Genomic DNA, 18340 nt, shown 5'->3' with positions numbered 1-18340 from the left:
AGAAAATGGCCCAGTGTTTGCTGCATAATACTGTGCCTGCATTGCCAGCAGGAAAAAAGGATGCCAAGCTTTACATAGCATAGGGTAGCCTGAATGATGACAACACCAATGGTAGCAGTCAAGATGATCTAAAGCAGTGGTTCCCAACCTTGGGTCCAGATAAGTTCTTGGATTACAATTCCCAGCAATCCTAGCTAACACTAGCTTCTGGGAGTTTTAGTCCAAGAACATCTGGGGATCTAAGTTTGGGAACTACTGGTCTACAGAATACCCTCTTGTGCTCCCTACTAGAGATGGGGGCTTCATATTTGTAGACGAATATGAAGCCTGCCAGTACAGGTGGCTGGCCAAATTACTCCCACCTGTGGAATCTGCCAGTCCACTTACAGTGTGGCACACAGGGCCAGCAAAATCATCCACACACCAATTGTGGCCGTAGCCTGGCTGCCACAGCCCTGTCTCCCTGCTTGCCCGGCCACTCTGGTAAGGGAGTGGGAGGACAAATACAAAGCCCCTATCTCTATTCACTACCATTCACAAAGTGACACCAAAGAAGAGAAAATCCTAGAAGCAGATTCCTTTTTAAATCTGTTAACCACTTCTCACCCAAACATAAAGCAGTTGTCATGGCTGTTTTTCAACAAATGTGAATGGAAATGGGAACTTAGAAAGCCATGTTCCACTTACCAAACCCTTTCTTTGATTTTTAAAAACTCTTTAAAGAAAACCTGCCTTTTGATTCTGTCTCTGTGACCTTTCATTGCTCTATAGCCTCCACTCATGCCTAGAAAGCTACAACAATGTATCTACTTTGGAATGGTCTTGAAAGTCCCCTTTAAAAGGCCCTTTTTTTTTGAGGATCAGTATTTCAGCCCCTGCAGCCTGTATTCTTCCCAAATAAAAAAGCAGGTTGGGCCAATTGTTTTCTTTCAAGGCAAGCAAGATTGATCTTCTCAATTTATTGCATCTGTTTAAAATATGGGGACATTTAGTGTAACTTGTTTATGCATGGAGGGACAGTTTTACATTAAAATAATCATAACTCAAAAGTGTTTGCTTAAATGTCATCAAATTGGGCACTCTGCAAGAGCAGACTATCTGCTACAATTGTACCAGAATTGGTGTCGATCCAAAGTCAAGTTTCTAAGTTATTTGGGCTGGCCCTATTTTTAGAATTGCCCAATAGAATGTTGATTTGCTCTGCTAGCACAATAACATCACTGCACTCTTGTGCAGTGGTAATTGATTAACCCCTTTTTGATCCATCTGAGTAAGCTTGTCATGGCCATCACCACATGTGTTTGCAGCAGTTTTTATAATTTCACTGTGCACCAGGTGAAGTACTCGTGTTTTGTCAGCCCTGAATAACTTCTTTTTCTTCATGGCATGCACAATACACATCCTTTTCCATGTCTCCCTCACTTAAGTTCCCTTTTTTCTAAGCCAAATAGCTCTATTGCCATAACCTTGCTTTGCAAGGAATTTATACCAGGCCCCAATAATTTCAGTTGCATTTCTTTGCATATTTTCCAGCCCTACAGTATCCTTTTTAACATGTAGCAATCATCATTGTACACAGGACAGAGTGCAATTTACTTTTATATAAGCGCACATAAGGTGTGTGTGTGCTTCACATGAACCATCCTTTCTTCATGCACTCATTTGTCCCACATTTCCTTTAAAAATTGCTTTGCCTCCATTCAAAACATGGCAGTTTTTCTGGAATTTATTGGCTTGCCTATGCTCACCTATAAAAAGAGGTTTCAGAGGTTTAATTGTGCATGTTGCCAGCCATTTAAAAAACCATAGACCTATTTTAAGAAACTATTTAAAATTCTCTACAGTGAATCAGGAAACCATGTGTAGCCAAGGCTGTGAGAACCTTGTTAAAAAGGGGGGGGGGGGTTAGTGGTGGTAGAAGGTAATAAATGAGCTCTGGTCTATTACTCCAGCACTTAATCAGGAGCCTGTGTCAGTCCTTCCACTTTCATTTCCCTTATCACATGCCACTGGGGTGGAAGGCACTACAACTGGTATAACTGCACACCTCTGACAACACCTGTTCTGAAAGGTAGTTGCAACTGACAGTATGGACTTTTAAAAATATACAGTATAATATTGTAAGCTGCTTGCATTGGTGGCTTGTGACCTGGGCATGGGGGTACTTCCTGAAATTTTGGCATGGGGCACAGCCCTTCCTTTATCAGCCACCTCTGGCTGCTAGACTGTTTCTTCAGGCCCTGGCTCAGTTTCACCTTTGGCTGTCTATTATAAAGAGCTGCATCTCGTTCACCAAAGGCTTGTCCAGATGTATGTATAGTTTACTATTTGGATCATTTTTGGTGCAGTTCATTTTGAATCAACTTATAGCATCCACATGTGTTTTGCTTTACAGCACTCCTTCCTTGCCCTTTGTAGTGTGGTCCCACTCCTTTCTGGCACAGTGCTAGTGCTTCTGATTTTATAGCGTGATTCGGCATGCTCCCATTGAGCAGCCCATGTACTGTAGGTTTTTAGCCTGCATCAGAATAGAGCTGTGGGTGGTGTTATCTGTAGGTGACAATCCTGTGATGTATTTTGTGGGTTGTGGCATTGAGAGGGATGACAGAGAACACCCCTCCTATACTTAAAAGTTTTTAAAATACATTTTTCTAATGATGCAGATAGATAAACCAGATACATTGGTCATATTATAAAGTATTTTTCTTCTTGCCAGAGGATGGAAGTCCTTCTACACACACACACACACACACACATCTATTAAGATGATCCGCCCTTGGAGACTAATGGATCTGGATGGTTTCCTGGATGCTCTGGGGGGTTATCCGTCTGATATGGTTTGCGCTCCTGTCGAAGCTCACGTCACCCTAGGGAGATAACCCGGGCGGTTGACATGATTGCATCTAAGCACCCTCCTCCTGTACGCCGAGCCCAGACAGCTCCTTGGTATACTTCTGGACTGCGGGCGATGAAGCGAGAGGGGAGATGGCTGGAGTGCAGGTGGAGGAAATCCCGCTGGGAATCCGATCAAACACAACTTAGAGCCCATTATCGGGCCTTTTCCGTGGCAATATGGCTGGTGAAACGGCAATATTTTTCCAGCCGTATTGCTTCCTCAGAATGTGATCCAGCAGAGCTGTTTCTGGTGGTCCGGGATTTTCTTCAACCGGGAAATTTGGTGGAGGTCACGGACTGCTCATCAGCTCACTGTGATGAGTTTGCCATTCATTTTGATGGAAAAATCGCTCAGATCCGCAGTGGGTTGGACTCCACCATTACTGCAAAATCGGAGGATGTGTTCAGTGTGCTGTGCTTAGGTCAAATATTAATGGATGAGTTTCAATTGCTGAGACCTGAGGATGTGGACAGGGTGTTTGTCCACATCCTCAGCCACTCCGCTCGACTCTTGCCCATCTTGGCTAATTGAAAGATCTGCCGGGGGGGGGGGTTCTCACTTGGATCCAGGAGGCTGTCGACACCTCAATGAGAGAGGGAGTGGTCCCTACCACCTTGAAAGAGGCGGTAATTCGACCACTCCTTACAAAGCCTAACCTGAACCCAAGGCTGGTGGTTTACTACTGACCAATGGCAACCCTCCCTTATTTGGGCAAAGTGTTGGAGCGGGTTGTGGCCGGGCAACTCCCGGCGCTGCTGGATGAAACGGATTTTCTGGATCCATTTCAATCGGGTTTCAGGCCGGGTTTTGGCACAGAGACTGCCTTGGTCGCCTTGTACAATGACCTTTGCCGGGAGAGAGACAGGGGGAGTGTGACCCTGTTGATACTCCTGGAACTCTCAGCGGCTTTCGACACCATCGACCATGGTGTCCTTCTGGATAGGCTGGCTGGGTTGGGAGTTGGGGGCACTGCTTTATGGTGGTTCTGCTCCTTCCTGGCTGACCGTGTCCAGAGGGTGGTGCTGGGGGACAGTTGCTCTGCCCCATGGCACTTATGTCATGGGGTTCCTCAGGGCTCGATACTGTCCCCCATGCTGTTTAACATCTACATGAAACCGCTGGGAGAGGTCATCAGGAGGTTTGGGCTGAGGAGTCAGCAATATACTGATGACACTCAGCTCTATCTCTCGTTTTCCACCAATCCAGGTGAGGTGGTTTCTGTGCTGAACTCATGTCTGGACCTGATAATGGACTGGATGAGGGTTAATAAATTGAAACTCAATCCAGACAAGACGGAAGTGCTGTTAGTGGGTGGTTCGCCTGACAGGTTGGAGGGCCATTTCCCTGCCCTGAATGGGATTACACTCCCCCTAAGGGACAGGGTCCACAGTCTGGGGGTGCTCCTGGACCCCAGTCTAACTCTGGAAGCCCAGGTAGACTCGGTAACCAGGGGCGTCTCCCTTCAGCTGCGGAAATTATACCAACTACGGCCCTACTTGGATGAGTGGAGTCTCATGACAGTTACACATGCATTGGGAACATCTCGTATAGATTATTGCAATGCGCTCTATGTGGGGCTGCCTTTGAAGATGGTCCGGCGACTGCAACTGGTCCAGAATCAAGCTGCACGGCTGGTGAGTGTTGGGGCCACTAGAGAAAACATCAAGCCGATTCTGGTTAAGTTATATTGGTTACCAGTTGCTGCCCGGGCCCAATTCAAAGTGCTTGTTTTGACATATAAAGCCCTAAATGGCTTGGGCCCTGGATACCTGAAGGACCGCCTCCTTCCATATGAGCCTACCCGGCAGTTAAGATCTAGCCAGTGGGCCCTTTTGAAAGAGCTGTCCCTCAAGGAGGTAACAGGGATGGCTTGTAGACAAAGGGCCTTTTTGGCAGCTGCCCCCAGACTATGGAATGCTCTCCCGATTGAGATTCATCTGGCGCCGACGTTGATGACATTTCAGTGCCAAGTCAAAACCTTCTTGTGCCAGAAGGCTTTTAATTGAAATAACATCAACTGTGGGTCCTGATGGCAATTTTTAGAATATCTATTTTAATTGTATTTTAATCATTTTAGCTTTTTATTGTATTTTAATTGTATTTTAATTATTGTAAGCCGCCCAGAGATCTTTGGGTAAAGTGGGCAGCATATAAGTTAAATGAATGAATGAATGAATGAATGAATGAATGATGTGCGTGCGTACGTGTGCATGCATGCGCGTACACACACACACACACACACACACACACACAGAGTGTGTCCTTTCTGTGTTACACATAAATGTAAATGTACTATGTTCTAACACATATGAGACAATCTGATCCATTACAACTAAACTTCAGACTACTGCATTTATATAAAAAAAATTCAGGACTACTGACTACTGCATTTATATATTAAAAATTCAATAAAAAATAACACTGAAAGATGTGTTAGAGTATAGAACATCAACATTTGAACAGTAATTTTGCAAAATACACATGTCAGAATCATTCCACAATGAGATCACTATGTTCCTCCTCTATCTGTTTCTCTTTTCTCTTACTGAGAGTGCATCTCAGCTTGTTTAACTCTGTGTATTAGTGGGCTGCATGTGGCATTATCTTTGTGCTCTGTGGACTTAATCACATTTCTGACACTGAATTAGGACAGGTTGCCTGTGTACCAACGATAGAGCAGATACCAGTTTTTCTCACTGAAGAATGTGAGCATGTGCATCCAGCAAGTGCCAGTCTCCTGGAAATCATGGTGCATCTGCATATTATCAAGTCTTTGCCATATAGACTTAGCAAAAGAGGAGAAATATGCTATTTAGAGGACTGGAAGCCTAAACTATGTTTATCATAAGAAAAGTGGTTCTCCCCCCCTCCCAATATTAATCATTACCCTGGAGTGTTTGACTTAATATTAAAACCACTTGCCATAGGAAATTGGGAGAAATTCAAAGAATCATTCCCTACTTTATAATATAAGCTGTTACCACTTTTTAATAATATTTAATAAGCATTTAAAACTGTATGAGAAATCCAGATTTGCAGTATGTAAAGTCAAATAGGCAAAGTTTGACAGTGTGGCTCAGCCATGAGCCAAGCATGAAGAAGAATAGGAACTGATAACAATCAAGTTCCCTAAACATCATGGCTTTTGTGACAGAATGGCACACCCTCAGGTAACATCTGACCTCTTTGTAAAACTGTTTAGCTATGATACTCACAATAATGCTATAGAGGGGATGATTTGAGAAGCACAGCCATCACTATAGACATCTATGACAGTCAAATGCAAGTGTCTTAAAAACCTGTAAAAATCCCCTATAGTGGCAAAGTTCCCACTTAAGATGCAAGAAGGGCAAGCATGAATAAGCTAACTGACTTGATATCCTGGATAGTTAATGACAGAGCAGGAACCTACATTTATATTGCTTTGACTTCTAAAGAACCTTTCAATTGTAAGATGTGCTTGACTAATTAGAGGGCAAGCTCTCCCAAAGTACTAAAAATGGTTGGAAGCCCAGCATGGAGGAAGTTTGAGTAGTCTTATAGTTACGTTGTCATTAATATTTCTCCACCATCTTTTCTTTCACACAAATAATTGAAAATATATTCTTTCTTTTTCTTTCTTTCCTTCCATGGCCATGTGGGTTGATGGCAATTGTGGTCCATCAGGAGAGCTCCAGGTTGGAACAATTTGGTTTAGGTAGTTGTGACAAGATATTTTTTTTGAAAAACCTTGGACTGTCAGTTTGTGAGATAGCAAATTCTGGCTGTGGGATATAATGATACTGTAGGATTAAAGTTCTTTAGTAGTCATTCACTCTGCTCAGGGATGTTTAGGAGTTCTGGTGCTGGGAAGGGAGGTGGGAGCTTAACAGAGAATTCCCTACACTCTCACCAAATGTTAGTTCCCAAGGGTTCTTTGAGAGAGAAGCCATGAAACTCCCTGTTGACATATAGTGATTCTGTGGCTGGCTGTTGAATCTTTCTTCAGCACCAGTGATAGGAGGGACATTAGCTGAGCTGTATGTGACACCATTAAAAGAGTAAATTTCTTGAATACTTGTTATGTGTGATTGTCATAGCAGGAGCTTTTCTCGCCTCTGATAATTCACAAATGTTCTTGCTTTATTTTCTTATCTGTCTCCAGACCACAAACATGTTCTGCATTGCATGTCCAACACATGCCTCAGTCATGCTTCTTGAATGCCTCAGTCATGCTTCTTGAATGTTATCATGATTTCAGCCTTTAATGAAGTAACACACAGTTTGCTATAGTGCCTTCTACTGCACCTAGGGGTTGATTGGGCAGTTTGGGGAGGAAAGTGTGCAAGACAGGCCATGAAACATACTACAGTACCTTTATCTTCTAGCACCTCTCCACTACTTTATCACTACCTTCTCTGCGGTGCCAGCATGGCTAAAGTGCAAAGCATGCATGTATGCAATGCTTGCAAGAGTATGACTTACACTGGCTTCCTCTCTAGTACAAATGAGTGCTGTTTCCCAGTAACACTGTGATCTGTTGGGAGGCAGTTGCAAACTGAAATACATAGCCTGCCCAGGCCAGGAATAAGGAATTAACTTCACTTCCAGTGCCTAGTCACTTGCTGAATCAGTAAGATGGGGAAGATAGGAGGAATGGCCAGGGAAAATATAAGTAAAAACATCTGAATTGTCTCTGGGATGATAGACAGATGGATTTTCTTTAAACTGCCAAAAGTGGGATATTTGCTGTGGTGTTAGAGCTTCCCTTACATGTATGTACTACCAGTTTCCTATATAGAGGTCCCCTGTGTGTTGGAAAATATAGATTACAACCTATGTATAGGTCTTTTGAAGTTTCCTTGACTAGTAATGCATGAAAAAGCTTAGAGTTATCTTCCACAAATTTGTGGCCTCCAGATAGTGTTCAGTTGTGACTCCTAATAGACCCTGCCAGCATGGCCGATGGTTAGGAGATGATGATTATTGTATTTTAACAGCATCAAGAAGAGCATGGGTTCATTGCCCCTTTCATAGATGAGATGCAATGGTGAAGATCAGGACAATTGTGAAAACTCTATTATGGAAATATCTGCATCAGACCTTAAACTAGATTCTACCTCTTGTAGAAAGTTCAGTGACTTCAAAAAGAACAGCTATCAATGGTGGACATTGATAAAATGAAGATTGTGAGACTGTTTATGGATAAATTATCTAATAAAGTGATGGATCCAGTTTTGCTGTTCCATCATGAACCCTCATTTTTTGAAATTCACATGCATTATAGATAATATATATTATTAATATATATATTAATAATATATATTAATAAAATATATAATATAATATATACTATTAATTTATTGAATAAATTAATAGATTATAAATACGTCTATCATACAGAAATAGGCCCATTGAATCAGTGGAAATTTCATGAATCAACAATGTAAGTTCCATTGATTCAGTAGTAAGTTGGAACTAGATTTCAGCTTGTATTTTTAGAGGAAAAGAAAAGGAGGAAATATCCTCCATTTGAAAGGGAAAGTATAGGAATGGAAAGTTGGAAGGGGGTGGTTTTTTAAAATATAGTTTTCATCTGTTCCTGGTGACAGTGTTTCTCCAAGACAAAGCACAGGTATCTTTTGTAATCCTAGAAATGGAAAACCAGGCAAAAAACAAAATAAAAATAAAAAATAAAGGAGTGAAAAATGTCATGGCACTTTAAGGAGTAACTGTTATATTTTAATGTGTGCTTTTGTGGACAAGTCCACTTCCTCAGAATTGTCCACAAAGGCTCACATTAAAATATAGCAGTTATAGTTTTAAAGGTGCCACAACATTTTTTTAATTTTAATTTTTTATTTTGGGTTTTGCCTGATATGCTAGCATAGACTAACTCTTCTAAAAAAAACCTGCCATTGGTAGTTATATTGCAGAATGGCTCAAGAAAGGTATCTAACTGATGAGTTCAGCTGAATATCTTACTGATCAGCAAACTCTTTTGTTCAGTTTACTGAGCTTATGAACTATTATAATCTTGTCTTTATTACATTTAGATAATGGTTTTGATAGAATTTGATAGCCTTGAAATATGCATTTCCATTTCAAGGCAGATGTCTAACAGTATAGTAATACATTTCTCTCAGAGCTTACTGATTGTCTTACTATCATTTTCAGTTAATAATATGTACCAAATCTACCTTTCTACTAAGTAGAAGAGGAGATTGAATAATCCAGAAGGAAAACAAATATCTGGGAAAGTACAGGTGGAATCCATTCACGGCTTACAGTCCAAGTCTGGAAACAAGCATCAGTGTCCAACCTGTTAAAGGTTTTGATGTAAAACACCAGAACATTATAGGGAAGCATGTTGATTAACCTTTTTTCATTATATGGGAACAAAAGGAAAATAATCCTTCCTATCTATAAAGTTCATATGGATGCGTATATTGCTGAAATGACACCATCTGTGTGCTAAAAAAAGATGTCACCAGGTCTGGAGTAACTCCAAGGTTTCCAGAATGTGTGTTTTTTTTTTTTAACTTAAGGTGGGACCTGCAAAATTAGCCCATGGAGGACTATATAGTATATCCTCAGAGAGTGTAGCACTGATGTGTGTGTACATGTGTGTGTAGAGCAGAAAATTGGAGAGTGGGAAATGGAATGGAATATCTTGGAGAAGAGCATATGTCACACTCAGCAGTAAAACCCAATGCCACAACATTTTGTTTTAAGGTCCACTTGAGTTATCCCAGAAAATGTATGTCATCAATTTTACAGAAAATCTTGCTACTGGGATGACCAGTCCATCAACCTAGATTTCCTGTGCCTTTAAATGTTGCATAGATGAGGGAATTCTGGCAGGTGTGCAGCTTTTCCAATACTTGTAGCACAGAGACCTGGCAAGCTACACCTGCCAACATTCCCCAACTTTTAAAAGCAGAGACCCACTAATGTTGAAATGTTAGCCATCTCTCTTTTAATTAAGGGTACAGTTCATATTTTTAAAAATGGTTTATAGCTCTTTAAGCAAAGCTCATATTTTAAGGAGCCAGCTGTCTCATATCCTCCTGACTAGTAATGTCAATCCTCCTTCTTTTGTTGTATTATTAAATGCAGAAATAGTAACAATCTTGATGAAATCCATATTAAGACCCATGAAGCAAATGTACTTTGGTCATCCATGGGGCAAAGTTAAGTGTTCTAAAATAGCGTTGTTTATTAGGAACAAATGTAAGGATTTTTTGTGGTGAATAAACAATGCTGTTTCTTTTTCTTTTTAAAAAAAATCTCAGCCACAAAACAAGTTTCAGGTGTGAGTAATGCCATCCTCTGTTCTTAACAAATAATTCAGCTTTGATGTGGGCTTAGAATAATAAAAGTGTTTTGGATCACTTTTAAATAATTGTCTCATTCAGATCCTTATTATTTCTATCCCAGGAGAAAATGGCACTATTATATCTGCCTCATGCATTTCAGTTATTGGAGCTTCTAGAATATGAAGCCCAAGGTTACTTGTTCATTTATTTTTTTTACTAAGAACCATTTCATGAGCTCTGCTGTAAAGACAAATCAAGGTAAATTGTGAAGAGAAGCTGTTCCTCCAAATCTGCAAGTTTGTTATAGAGTTGGTAGCCCCAGCAGTGGGCAACTTGTGGCCCTGAAGATGTTATTGAACAGCAACTCCCATGAGCCACCACCACTGTTTATATTGGTTGGAACTGATGAGAGCTATTTTTCAACCATATCTGGAGGGTCACAGTTGGCTGCCTCTGATGTACTATGCTTCCATGTTTGGGTAGTAATGTTCAGTGGGTGGGGGTAGTGTTCAGTCTTATATCAACAACAGTAATTTTTAAACTTTTCAGAAGTTTGTGGGCCGCAGAAGCATGGGATAAGAATGTGATCACTTGTCACAAATATTGTCTTATCAGTAGGGCCTGGTGACTCATTGTATGCTATATCTTCTTATTTGCCTCACCAAAGTCATCAGGATTCCTACCTAGCTCACCAAAAGTGTAACATCTATTTTTGCTTCTTTAGACGTTATAAATAAATCATTGTTTTCACTCCTGGTGAACTTCCGCACAGATTGATATCGCAACTCATGAAGGAAGGACAAAGATAATATTGTCCTCCTGTTTGAAAATAGTGGCGGATCAAAGCCAATAATGTTTTGCTAGTGGTATAATCTTATGAGTTGAGTGGTGGGAAATCTGATGCCCATACAGTGTTTTTGCATTAACTGGAAGAAGACATTCAGATCTTCTGCAGAAGTGAATAACATTTTTGTATTTGTCGTGCACAAAAAAATCCACCTTGAACAACTCCTGAAGACCAGATGTCATTCACAGCTTCCATTCATTGCGAATAATGAAGAAATTGGGGCTATTGCAACAATTAAGGCTTTTCAATTTGCAAAATGATCCATTTCTATAGTCAATTTCAGAAAGTTTGATAGGATTAAAGATTATTGCAACTGGAAAGCTCAGTGCTTTATTGGAAGTTCAGCTCCTTATATACCTCCTGCAAGTAGAGCCAGCCTATGTGGCCGTGGGCAAGGTATACAGTCTCAAGGTGTACCCAGAAGAAGGGAATGGTAAACCACTTCTGAGTATTCTCAGTTTGGAAAACAATAATGCACCATTGAATTGATGGTACATGATTATTATATATTATCGTATCATATTGACGATAATTAAAAATCGTATCATATTGACTAAATACAAAAACCATAATTATTCTAGTAGTAGACATGAAGGGTACATTATTTAAATGTGCTCCATCTATTTTAAATATGCCATTGTTAAGTGAGTGGTGATGTACTGAGGAGAAATGAAGGTGAAGCTTATTAAAAGTATAATTGAAAATTAATGTTCACTGTGTTTCTTCATATAAAGAAAGAGAAAAGAGAAGCATGCACTTTATACCCTTGATGCAACTTTCTTTTTGTTTTTCATACCCACCTAGCTCAGCCAATGATTGAAAATGGGCAAGTTGAATGCCCACAGGGTTACAAAAGGTTGAATCGGAGCCACTGCCAAGGTAAGCACAAAATTCTTTGTTGTCACCTTTCGATCACCTGAAGATTTTTGTATCACTGCAGGGTCTGTCCCCTTGTTACTTGTTTACTGTATACCTTGTTTAAGAAACAAAACAAGACAACATCATTATTTACTTGTTGGAAAATAGATAGCTATATTAATATGATTTCTAAATGACATTTCACATCTTCTCATCTTTTTATATGTCAGTGGTGTCCACCAGCAGGGTGTAATAGTTGGCTTCAAGGTGGGATTACATTGGCAATTTACCCTGAAGTTTGTATTGAGGCTGACAAGGTTAAAATTAAAGTATTTATTGGTGATTACATAATGGAAAGCTAAGTATAGGGAAGCCCAATAGGGAAGCCCTAAGTATAAAGTAAAAGTAAAGGTTCCCCTTGAAATTTAGTCCAGTCGTGTCCGACTCTAGGGCGCGGTGCTCATCCCCGTTTCCAAGCCATAGAGACAGTGTTTTGTCTGTAGACAGTTTCCGTGGTCATGTGGCTAGCGCGACTAGACACCGAACGCCATTACCTTCCCACCATGGTGGTACCTATTTATTTACTTGCATTTTAACATGCTTTCGAACTGCTAGGTTGGCAAGAGCTGGGACAAGCAAGAGGAGCTTACTCCATCACATGGATTTATCTTATGACCGTTGGTCTTCCAAACTTGCAGCACAGAGGCTTCTGCGGTTTAACCCGCAGCGCCACCACATCCCCCCAGCCCTAAGTATAGGCAAGCTCAATTTCCCATGGGAAATCGTTTCCATATTTTTAACCATCAGGAGTTGGTTTATTTTGTTCCAGTTCAGCTGGAATGGCTTTTCTCCATTTTCCGGTGTTTGCAATCTCCCATCCCAATATAGCGCAGTGGAGAAGGGCTATCAGTGGGGTTGGTTGGAAGGAGATGGAGCACCCACATAGCCAGAGCCATTGCCTATCACTCAGCTTGGGTTACCCTCTCCTCTTCCATATTCAGCTGTTTCCTCTTGCCAAGAGGCTTTCCATACCTACCCACCTCCCTTTTTTAAAACAGATTGTTGTGTCAGCTCAGCTCAATATGTCAATTTTTTAAAAAATTAAATATGCCCACAGAGGAAGGAGAAGGATGAATGGGCAGGGAAGAGGGCAATGTTGGGTGGAAGGCTTTGCTTCAGCTGATCATTACAACGATTTTAGACACAGTGTGAATTCTTGCTATGCGGCTACCAGGGGATAATCATTTCCTGTGTGAATGATAACAGCAGTTTCAGCAATGGAAACTTTGAGGGACAGAAAGCTCCAAATCACTCTGCACCAACCTCCTTGTATCATTGAACCCTTAATCAAAGAATCATAGGAAGATACTTATACTGGATCAGACTGTTGATCCATATACAGTAACTTAGTGTTCTCTGCTCAGACTAATAGCAACTCACCAGAGTTACAGGCAAGAAATTTTCGTTCTTAAACTCACCTGGCAACAGTGGAGATTGAAACTAGGACTTTCTGCACACAAAACAAATATTCTGCCACTGAACTGTGTCCATTCCTGCAGTGAAAAAAAAATAAAACCTGCCCTATAAAAAGACAAATTCTTCTACCCTCTAAGCAAAGAAACATAATGATATATCTCTTTGCCTTTGGTGAGGTTGTGATTAAGAATTTAATTGCAGGGTGTGTGTATTCTAAGTATAATGCTTTTGAGAGTTGCTTTGAATAACGATTATCTTTTCTGTACCCTAAAGCAAATCTAGCTGTAGCAAATTCTATTTTCGTGTAGGAGGTGTTGAGAGAAATGTTTGAAACTGAATATGAACAGGTGGGAAGAAATCTCTGTTATTAAATTGTTGTTCAATAAAAATGCACAGGGCACTTAAAACAACAATGTTGTTGTTGTTTAGTTATTTAGTCATGTCCGACTCTTCGTGACCCCATGGACCAGAGCATGCCAGGCCCTCCTGTCTTCCACTGCCTCCCGGAGTTGGGTCAAATTCATGTTGGTAGCTGTTAATACTACAAAATTAGTTTTACCAATAAGCAAGATAGACAACAGTTGTGCAGCAATTATTCTTATAAAATAAGCAAGTCTAAAATAACCCACTGTGCTGTGGCAGTGGGAGTGCTGGACAAGAGCTTAGAGAGATCCAGATTCTAGTTTATTGAGGCCATGAAACATAGTCTGTAACCTTGGGCCATTCAGAGTGCGACCACACAGGGATTTTACCCTGCAGTTTTGTCTGCTCTGGGGATGGGCTGGTATGTTCCTTTTCCTGATGCCTGCTCAACAGATGTACCAGAGCAAACCAGCTTGTCCCCAGAACATTTCTATCCAAACCTTCTTGGCTCCCTGTCACAGGCTACACCTTTTTTAGGTATGGGTAGGTTTGCTCCATTTTGGGTCAGCTCCAGCATGTGTGTTCGCTGAGATTGAATGGAAACAGAGCTGGTTGGTTGCCTTTTTGCTGAACCCATTTAAAAATCTTTAGAAAGCTTCCTTACTACTTGTCTTTGGTGGGCAAAGGAGAAGTTGTGTTGCATTTATTTTTAATTGTTGCTAACACATCAGCAGTGCTTTGAAAAGGCTTTTTTTTAGCCCTCAAAGCTAAAACTGATGAACTGAGTTGGTTTGCAATCATTAGAAATAAATGCAAAACTTATTTTCCCTTCTCCTCTAAAGGTGAGTAGCAAGGAAGATGTGCATTTCTCAAGATTATTAGGTGGTTTGTGTTGGAGGTTTTTTTTACAACCTTTCATATTGCCTGTAGAAGGTGTGGCTGGGAGGAGCCTGGATTGAGGTGACTGTCAATCTATCCAGCACTAAACAATTCCCTTGCTCTTGGTGTAAATACCTCTTGATACATTCCCTTTAAGATGGAATTTTTGTCATATGGAATTGATAAACACCTTACCACAATAGTGGGGTCTCAGTCTTTCTGGTTCACAGCCCATTTGTAAACCATGATTGCCTGTCATTACTATTGCTTTTCTCTAACAGCTGTGGCTGCATACATTCTGTTTGATAAGCCCTGCCGCACAGCACCACCTAGGAAATGATTAGAAAGGCAGTAGCCTTCATTCTTGTGGACAGTATGGGTCGCAAATTTAGCTAAGGGCAGATATAAGGCTTCTTCAGTTTCATTCAAGTCCAGGGGTAGAAATTGGCAGTTTCTGGACATTATGAATAACCTTCACAGCGTTCTGTGCTACATCCTTCTCTCTCTCAATCTCAGCCCAGTGTGGAGTGCCATGGATTCAACTGGTGCAGGTGGTGGGTGGTAGTTAGGCTATTGCATGCAGACCATGTACTGTATCTCTGAGACTCATTTCCTTGCATCCAAGAAAAACAGATGACAGCTTCCTCCTGCTTTTAAATTTGGACTATAAGAGCTGAAATGTTCATGGCTAAAAATCCTGGTTGCAGAATTTGGGAAAACAACAAGGTGACTGTTCACTGGGAAAGGCTCAGTTAAGAGTACTGAACTGTCAGCAAGAAAATGAGAGACAGTTATGGAGGAACACTGTACAGTGCAGGAAATGCAGATTAATCCACTAGAGTCCAGATCATAAAACATCCACTGGCACCCACATGAAAAATAGTTTAGAATGTGAAGAACAGGGATTTGAGAAGCACAGCAAGCCAAGTTCTCTATGTAACAAATTATCCAAGATATTTAACTGTGAATAAAACCCTGTCCATTTTATGGTTGGCTCCTGTCCAGTGGAGCTCATTAGCCCAGTGGTAGTTGTTTTCTTGCATATTCTGTGTTTCTCTTTCATGGAAAGAACCTTGCTCAAAATCTTTGGGAATCTGGGTTTCTTGGAAACATGCCATAGATGTAATGGGACTCTTCTTCCTTTTCATCTGTTCTGTGGAAGCATTCCATGTGTCACAGCTGGGCACTGGGCAAACTGATTTGACTCTTTGTGTTGGTGACTGTACTGAGAGATAAGGCCAGAAGAAACTGTTCCCTCTTTCTTCCTGGTGTGTCATTCATCATAACTACATTTGCCACTTCTGCAGCTTCATAGTGATTAGCAAACATTGCCTGACCCTTTCTAAGCTCTGGAGGTCAGAGGCCATAGAGATCATTGTCTCCATTGTACTGATGGCATAGCAAGAGGTAGACTTCTCTATAGGTGATGCAGTAAGTTAGTGCAGGGTAATTTAGCATCCCTTGTCCCCTCTGACATCTTCTGGCAATCTTGTTCTTGTCCACAATCAGTGCTTTCAAATTATTATCATGCAAATCATTCCCATAATTGCAGAAGGAAGTTTCTTGTCTCAGACTTTGTAGTTTTGTCCCCACAGGTCATGTTAATGGGTTGTGTGCATTTAGTGCCCCCAACTGATCATGCAAAGGAATGATCATTCATGGCTGTTTGTGATTTTCAGCATTTTGATAAATATAGTTTAATGTATTCGCGAAGGCTTGATAAATATAGTTTACAGAGAATTTTCACACATAAAGTTTAACTCTCCCTTGATCATCTGCTGCTTTTATGTTAACTAACTGGTTGTTGCTCATGAAGGAGAAAAAGCCAAGGAGAATGCAAATAAACTTTCAGAATTGTACATACAGTATTTCCAGAACGTATTAGAAACCAGACAGAAACTAAAGTTGCTTTAAACTTAACTTTAAGGGTCAAAGAACACAAGGAATTTAGAAAAGACTCTCCCTGAAATGGTAGATGTCCACGATTTTCTCACATCTGCATTTGCAAATTAGTTTGCTTTGTTTTGTGATTAGTCATTAGGGTGTAAACGTGGACATTATTTACAAATCTGATTGCCCAGGTGCAACTCACTTGACTGGAGGGAAAACTGGGCTATCATTTTCTCATTTTGACACTTTGTATCTGTTGCTGATACTGTTGTTGATGATACTATTGATGTTGTGGTGGTGGCGCTGCAGGCTGAACCGCAGAAGCCTCTGTGCTGCAGGGTCAGAAGACCAGCAGTTGTAAGAACGAACCCACGCGACGGAGTGAGCTCCTCCCGCTTTGTCCCAACTCCCGCCAACCTAGCAGTTCGAAAGCATGCAAATGCGAGTAGATAAATAGGTACCACCTCGGTGGGAAGGTAAAATGGCGTTCCCTAGTCACTCTGGCCATGTGACAACGGAAACTGTCTTTGGACAAGCGCTGGCTCTATGGTTTGAAAATGGGATGAGCACCGCCCCCTGGAGTTGGACATGACTGGACTAAAAATGTCAAGGAGAACCTTTACCTTTACCTATCTGTTGCTGAAATAAATCTATAAAGTAAATGTTAGACATGCAAGAACGATCAGTGACATTAAAATGCCTCTATCCTCTTTCACCCATCCCTCATGTGATCATACATTAACCTCAAGGGCAATTTGAATCTTACATGAAAATGTCTTTTTAAATATTTTGTTTATTATTTATTTATTCAATTTCCATCCCGCTCCCATTAGTGTCACAGCACTACTCTGGGTGGGTTACAACATATATAATAGAAACCAACAATAAAAATAGAAACATCAAAAGCAGCAACAATAACCCTAAAAAACAGATAGCGCTGACTAATCATTTAAACCCAGAGCAGACGGAGGAAAACAGGGGCGGGAGAGAAGAGGAGAGGAAAGAAAAATGTGGTCATCTGGGATTGGTGTGGTGTCTTTAAAGGTCTTGGGAAGTACATGAGTTTGGTATAGCACATGGGAGGGATGAAGGAGCATGTTGGCTTCTAGGACAGTGATTCCCAGATGGGGAACCCAGATGTTCTTGGACTGCAATTCCCAGAAGCCTTCACCACCAGTTGTGCTGACTGGGGTTTCTGGAAGTTGCCATCCAAGACCACCTTGGTTTACCCAAGGTTGGGAACCACTGCTGTAGGGAACTGCCATTCATGTTTACGAACTACTAAGCAGAGAGGGACCAGGTTCCAAGGGTGGGTGGAAACTGGATTTCAACAGCTTCTACAGAGCCACAAATTCCCAGCCCTGGGATTTCATTTTGAAATTTAATTGTCAAGTAACCTTAAGTTGGAAATCCATAATAGATCCCAGGCAACTGACAACTTTGGACCAATACAGCCATGATCTAAGTTCATGTTCATGTACATCTGAGTGGCAAATAATATTAGTTTTGCCACAAACTGTTCTATAAAGTGGCTTGCACCCATATTTCTTCCAATCAGCTCAAGGTAACCTACATATCTTCCCACTTCCTCATTTTATACATATCTTATGAAGTAGGTTAGCTAGAGGATGGTGATTGGGCCATCCTTTGAATTCCATGGCCCAGATGAAACTAGAAGCTGGACGTGCCCAGTTTCACTTCAGCATTCCAAACACTACACTACACTGGATCTCAGAACTTTACCATCCAGGCCATTGCTCAAATCATGCTGGATAGAATTAGTGCCATGTTGCAGCACCTGATAATGTGCACCAGAAAAATCAATACTTAGCT

The 18340-nt window shown here is 41.0% G+C and overlaps 1 protein-coding gene across 1 annotated transcript in view; it reads left to right on the top strand.

Annotated features, from left to right (window-relative positions):
- Positions 1 to 18340, top strand: part of LTBP2 (latent transforming growth factor beta binding protein 2) — a 171812-nt gene that overhangs the window by 93533 nt on the left and 59939 nt on the right. The window contains exon 9 of the mRNA XM_020793875.3: positions 11846 to 11920. Coding sequence (XP_020649534.3) covers positions 11846 to 11920 — 75 coding nt within the window. The remainder of the gene's footprint in view (positions 1 to 11845; positions 11921 to 18340) is intronic.

Source organism: Pogona vitticeps, chromosome 1, assembly GCF_051106095.1.
Source record: "Pogona vitticeps strain Pit_001003342236 chromosome 1, PviZW2.1, whole genome shotgun sequence".
Classification (NCBI taxonomy): Eukaryota; Metazoa; Chordata; class Lepidosauria; order Squamata; family Agamidae; genus Pogona; species Pogona vitticeps.
This window is presented reverse-complemented; position numbering and strand designations above follow the sequence as displayed.